The sequence below is a fragment of the Gossypium arboreum genome, chromosome 8, assembly GCF_025698485.1.
Source record: "Gossypium arboreum isolate Shixiya-1 chromosome 8, ASM2569848v2, whole genome shotgun sequence".
In the NCBI taxonomy this organism is placed as follows: Eukaryota; Viridiplantae; Streptophyta; class Magnoliopsida; order Malvales; family Malvaceae; genus Gossypium; species Gossypium arboreum.
The window spans coordinates 38,375,483-38,382,763 of NC_069077.1; the positions used below are offsets into that span (position 1 = coordinate 38,375,483).

The 7,281-nt window shown below is 30.8% G+C and overlaps 1 protein-coding gene across 1 annotated transcript; it reads left to right on the top strand.

Annotated features, from left to right (window-relative positions):
• The first annotated feature begins 5,540 nt into the window (after positions 1-5,540).
• On the top strand, positions 5,541-6,544 carry LOC108468277 (heavy metal-associated isoprenylated plant protein 39-like). The gene is made up of 2 exons (XM_053018462.1): positions 5,541-5,657; positions 6,035-6,544. The coding sequence occupies exons 1-2, from the start codon at positions 5,652-5,654 to the stop codon at positions 6,422-6,424; spliced, it is 396 nt and encodes a 131-aa protein (XP_052874422.1). The 5' UTR covers positions 5,541-5,651; the 3' UTR covers positions 6,425-6,544.
• Positions 6,545-7,281: the final 737 nt, after the last annotated feature.

Here is a 7,281-nt window from a genome sequence, read left to right on the forward strand (position 1 = left end):
ATATGACCAAACGACTATATACATGCCACCTAGACTGACTTAAATAAAATTAGGAGTCTACCATGACTTCGGCAGATAGTGTGAACTTCTTATTGATCTGACTGCCACACTCTGAACATTCAAAATCTACAAGATAAATGCAATCTAGGTGTAAGTATTAAGAATACTTAGTAAGCTCATACAAATTCAATAGTTAACTTACCTCACATAATAATTATATGATAATTTAATACGCAAACACAGTTTACCTACCCGCCGACACAATTCGCCAACAAGGTAAGTGCATATATTTCATTACATACAGTATATCGAGTAAGTAACATGATATAACAACACTCTTCATATCAAATTCCTTCTCATACCTTACATTTCCCCTCATTTCTTAACTTGCTAATTGAACATTTCACACGTTTTCTATTACCCGATGAACATCATAAAATAACTCAAAACACAGGTACGCTTCAAATCAGAGGCTCATTCGAGCTAATCACATACAAAGGTGTCAGGTTACTTGTCTGGGCTAAACCTTTATCAACACAATGAAAGTCTGGCCAGGGCTGTATGTACATATAAGGTTACTAGTCCAAGCTAAACCTTTAAAATGACATTAGATTACTAATCCAAGCTAAATCTGTCATATGTATCTTTCAGTCTGCAACAAATACCAGATCTCGAAACCATTAGGAAATAACATGTAACCAGGTGTATAAGTCTTTTACTATGTTCATCGGGACACTTTCATTTTGTAATTTCATTCACCTTTCTTCGTAACATGATACATTATTTCTCCTCTATAATTTTAACAAACTAAATCTAAATTTCTAAATTTTCAATTATACAATTTAAGAACAGAAGGAAAGAAAGTTTAGTAATGTTCATATTGTATGAACTTACCTAGAGGAAATGATAACTTGCCACAATAAAGTCTACTCAACAACTTTACCTTTCCCACGATCTTCTTTTGGTGAATTCAAATCTTGATCTATAACATAATTTTGATTCAATTTTTATTAAACAACATCATTCATCAGCTTATGAAACACATAAGTCAATTCATTTCCATCACTCTAGCTTTCCTTAAACCTAACACTTAAATTGTCTAACACTTAAATTGTCTAGCCCTTTATAGTAATGTTTATAGAAATCTTTACTTGATTTCGAAAGGTCTCTATTTTAGTTGTTATTTAAAACTAAAAAGTTCTCATTTTACCAAGTAATCCTTTTTCATAACTTTACATCTAATCTAAACATTTAACACCATAATTCCAAGCATTCAACAATTATAATCTCAAGAAATCTTTAACAGTTTTGGAAACAAACACTGCTATTAGTTAGATTGAAGCACAAAAAATTCAAAAACATCAAATTCAAGAAAAACAAAATCGAATTAACTTACCCTGCAAGAGCACAAAGCTTGACTGAGTTTTCTTAGCTTAACAAAGAAGAAAGATTGTGATACAGAAAATGAAAGAAAGAAGAATGTGTTTTTCCTTCCCTCTATCCACTATGTTACGACATATATATATGTCAAATTTAATTATCAATTAAGATTAACATCGTTATAGGTAATGTAAAGCCAACACCTGTCCGACCAATAACTACCAAAATGGTTGAATAATCAATTCAGTCCCTAATTAATTATCATATTACCACTAACAAAAGAAATCCCTAATTGTCAACTTTTACCACCTTTACGATTTCATCTCTATACTAAAATTGATTATCCAATCAATTAAATTAACAAACCAGGATTTCATATAATAATATAATAAAGTAATTAAATATTAAAACTTATTGACTCAATCATTAGTAAACGGCGTTTCGAAACCACCATTTCTGGTACCACTAGAAACAAGCTATTACAATTGTGGGGCAACTCTAGTTAAATATACTAGGGTTTGTCATCCCATATAATTAGCATGAAGGGCTTTTAGGTCTCTTCCATATCGGTTTCAATTATAAGTACTTATTGGACTTTTAACCCAGTATTTTATAATTCAATCCAACCCAATACATGTTTTTCTATTTTCCAAAATAAACATCATAAATTAATTTCTCAATTAAATAATTTTCTCAACTCGATTCTAATTCCATTAAAATCATTACAACTTTATTGTCAAAGAATCTATGAGAAAAATATTTAATATTTCTACATTCAATGGGTTCACTATGACCAATTAATTTAATTCCATTTTCGAACTTTAATTTTTAATTAAATAAATAATAATTTGAAAACCCATAAATTAATTTTTAAAGTCATATTCATTTAGTGATAAAACCGCATTCATTTCCCAATGTTTCCCATTTCTCCAACTTTACTATTTCTACTCATTTTTGTTCATTTGATTCAACATGCAATTTATTCTCGGTTTCAACGAGTTAGCAGAGGGACTAATTAGACATATGTGACTAGGGCTCAAATGATTTATAATTAAGTTTTTCCTTTTCGCCTATTAATTATAAACTCATTTAGTCACAAAGTCATTTCACTATAGTATCGTGTCATTTCACTATAGTATCATGACAGAGCTCTTCCTAATGACATACCATTACGAAAGTAACTCGAACCGCGCTCATCCAATGATCTTGTCATAAGTGTATAACCCTTATAGGGTATCCTTAATCTCTTTGGGATAAATCTACTCTCCCATTATAATCCTATTTTATCTCATGGTAACCATTGCATTTTCCTTTATGAAAAGTCGTTACTATCAAATAGTAATCAAGTCATTCATCACAAAAACGAATGACCCATAGCCGTATTTACTTTTCATCTATCATGTAATGTCAATGAGAGGATATCATTTACTCGTATCTCGGGATATGAATTATACTATTATGAATGACGTTACATACTGCAGAAGTCATATACCCAACACACCAGCTTTCAGTTCCTTCTTTATTCGAACTCAGACTTTTACTTACACCAAAGCATACAAGTCACATGTACATAGTCTGTCATACACTCAGGATTAAGGTATGTCACATTATGAACGTCACAAGTGAATAAATCCATAAACGGATTCAGGATCTATTCTTTTTGGGTCCGATCCAATGTACTATTAGTCTAGTCAATCACATCTATGTCTCTATCTTCTAGTAGTCATCCGCTTTGATACCGAAGATAAGGCAGCTCCCCAATTAGATTTGATAGACGACATATTATTTTTTCAATCGATTTGCTTATTTCCAATTAGATTAATGACATGTTTAGATTCGTCTATTAATATAAGTTATCTTTTCATATTACGGTTTGACCACGTAATACCGTTTAATATTAGCTTAAACATTAGATAACTAATAAGCCAATATTTGCTTCTATTTTCCTTTGCATGCAAATACCACATGAGGACATTATACAAAGTATATTAATGTAAACCATAAATTATTTTATTAACCAATTTGTACGAAAATATTACAAGTTTACAAACAAATATACTACACTTAGGGAACCAAATTCAACATCTGTTAATAGAAGGGCTTAATTGATTTTGTTTCTTGTCGTAAGGGTTCAATTAGGTGCATTTTTTCTTAAGGGTTCAATTGACTTTTTTATTTTTTTACAAAGGATTTTTTTAGACCCTTTTGCCTATTTATTATTATTTGAATTTTAATAAAACATACATGAACTATCACACAAATTGCCATGTTAGTGCTTTTAAAATCTTATGGCATAATTGTAAAATTCACCCTTAATGTTTCAAGGTTTTCTCACTTCAACCCTTTTTTTTTAGATCTTCCCCATAATGTTTAAAAAACAATTCAAAATAAGGCCAAATTTGATGGATACCATTAGTCAACTAATGATCAACCATTTTATCCAATGCGGTATGAGACATCAATTGATAACATGATTGACATGGTGTGACATGTCACTTATGACAAGTCGATTTTTGGATTAAAATTATAAAAATTAAAAATTAAAATAAAAATATAGAAAAATTAAATATATGTAATTCAAAAAAATATTAAAATTTTAAAATTTCAAAATAAAAATAAAAATAAAAATATAGAAAACTTTATAAAAAAATTTCAACGATTTTTTAAAATTCTTGTTTTTAAAAAAAACTTATGTATTTTTAATACTCTCAATATCATCATCTCCTTGTAGTAGTCGTTCATTATCTGAGCAAACCTAAAGGAACTCCCCACACAACTCCCTTCACTACCTTACTCTCATCTCTCACATACCCACCCCCCATCACCACCACATCTTAGTCCCTAACTCATTGTAACGCCCTAAAATTATCCAATGACAAGAAATTTGGTTTAGTGTCGAAATTTTTAAACTAAACCATTTTGGGAGGTAAAATCAAGAGGTTTCCTAAAATGAACATGATGGCTTGGAGGATTTTTAGTAACATTTTATTGAGCCAAAACTTAAAGAAAACAAATCAAGTAAAAACTCTTTGAAGATTTTCAATGCGATCGAGTTTCCTTATTTTAAGAGAGTTGTTTTTCTAAAAAGACTACTCATAGAAGATCTCTAGTATTTTATTCTTTCTTGAGGAATTGATCAAACTAATTTCAAGGATCAAGAGGTTTACACCAATTGGAGATTTTACAAGTCTTTAATATCTATTTAAAGAAAGTTTGTTTATTTGTATGAGATTGAGAACCCTTATTTTGCTCACTGTGAGGAACACATTTTAGTGCATATTATTGTAAACAAATTTTTTTTATTAGTTAGATTGTAATTAAATTTTTAAGGGGAAAGTCTTAGTGGAGAGAGTAGTCTAGTTAATGTATAGGAGGAATATTATAATTTAGTAAGTGAGTCAAACTTAAATTACTGTCTTTTACAAATTCTCATAAGTATAGGTTTCGAAATGCATAACAAAGTTTGTGTTTATTTCATATTTTTACTCTCTTAGTTAATAAATTAAGTTGCAATTGGGCATGCAATCGGAAGGTAAAATAAAAACTTTACATTTTCAACTTTTGATTTTGAAGAAACTTAATTTGATAATTATTTAAGTTTTTTTTTACAATATTCAAAAGCCCCCATAATATATAATTTTTTTCAAAAGAAAACTTCACAGTAAAATAGGAAGTTATCCATTTTGTACATTGAATACAATATTATACACGGCCCAGTAAATTATTAGTAATTACCAGTAATTAAAATCCAACATTATATTTTTCTTACGATTTAAAAACTTACAAGAGCCAAAAGCAATGGAGTCCAATATCACTACAGATCATAATTTCAAAAATCAGTACTTTTATAAATTCGTATTAGACAATGGCAATAAAAGCATTTTGATATTCTTAAATCATTTTTAATATATTAAATGAGTCATTATTAGTAAATTCATCAATAAATATTAAATAGGTTTGGTTTGTCATCTTCTTTGCCTACTTAGACAGGGAAATGGTCAGAGTTGTGCAATTTGGACACAAACCCTTTGTTCATATTCCACGTTGCTCCTATTTTTTCTCTCATTTTATTTTTAGTACATTTTTAAATTTGGTTGGAAATGTAATTTCTGAAACATTATTCAAACACATGAAAAGAATTGAACAATTCTATATCAGATGCATATAAAATTTCTTTCTGTTTGTTTATATATTGTGACTTCCTGTCTCTCTTGCAAATTCACATGTTGTAGTTTAATAAAATCTAGGTCACAGTTCAAGTTTCAACAGCAATGAAGGTCTCAAGTTTCCTTCTTTTAATCTATTCTTATCCCAATCTCTCAGCAGAGAATGAATCTTCCATTATTCAATTAGTTTTTATGTTTTCATCCACTGGCTTTTTAACATCAAATCTTGTTTTCTTTAGTACTAATATTGGAAAACAATAACAAAGTAACCATCTTTAGTATCTTTCTATCTGACTCTTGTTTGAAAGTTCTTTTTTTTAGGATTTACTTGTTTTCATCAACTAAAGTGCTTATTGTGATGGCAACTGTACTAAAAGATGTTAGTTTTTTTCATAGGATTCTTGTCTTAATAGACAGGACAGATTCAGAACAGGGATGTTTTCTTGTCTCTGACATGATATTCTTTTTTGTATGTGGTTCTGTTACAGAAAGTAGTGTTGAAATTAAATTTACAAGATGACAAAGAGAAACAAAAAGCCATGAAAGCAGTGTCTGGGCTATCAGGAGTGGATTCAATCGCGATAGACATGAAGGATAAGAAGTTAACAGTGATAGGGGAAGTTGACCCAGTGGTGGTGGTGAGCAAGTTAAGGAAACAATGGTACACTCAGATTTTAACAGTGGGACCAGCCAAAGAAGAGAAGAAAGATGGTGGAGGCAAGAAAGATGAAGGCGCCAAGAAGGATGATAACAAAAAGAAAGAAAGCGAACAACTTGCTGAGCTTCTCAAGGCTTACAAGGCATACAATCCTTACATGACTCCATATCACCGTGTTGTCCTTGCAGAAGACCATCCCAATTCTTGTGTTATCTGCTAATCTTTCAGACTCCACTCCTATATTCATAGTTTTATAAATACAATGTCGGTCTGTAAAGGGAATGCTGTAAAACACTCTGTATTTTGCTCTGCTTGTTCTACCAGTTGAGGATTTCTGTAATGGATTAAACATTTACATATACTCGAAGCATTATCTGGTTTGTGGTGGACGAAGGCTAACAGGATGACGTTGAATTGATGATGCAGAGAGGTATATTTTTCTAATTGGAATTTTAAAAAAAAAAAATTAACCATGGTTTGCTAATATCTAGCAACGATGGATAATCAGTACGAACATTCTAATCCACTAATTAATACACCAAGAACAGATTTTTGTAGCCATGATTTTTATTAAACTATAGGGTGCGAGGGCAATTCATCCTTGTGTGTGACGCTAAAACTAAATTATATTGAGTGTGAGTTTGTTAGTTGGAGAGAAATCTTTGAAATATTGCCTGTCAAGCAGTCAATTAGGTTACAATAACCAAAGTTATTATTCTCGTGTTGGAGTTTTGTGTCCAACCTTTGAGGAGAGTCTTGTATAGTTCACAGAAAGGGGCACCTTGATTGGTGGTACTTGTAAGATTTAGGAGATATGTTACTATAAAACGTGTGAATAATAATCAAGTTACCTAGGCGCAGATGACTCAAACTACTAACTTAAGGCTTAACGTAGCCTAAGTAGTAATATGGTTGCAGGTAAGGGCCTTATAAACCTCAGGTTGGTGGTTCAAGTAGCCCGCGCTCATGTAGTTCAATTGTTATTCACATGCCTTATACTTATACCTCTACCGAATCTTGCAGGAACCACTAATTCAGGTGTCACATCCCAAAATTCGAGATGATAATTTTGGGTTA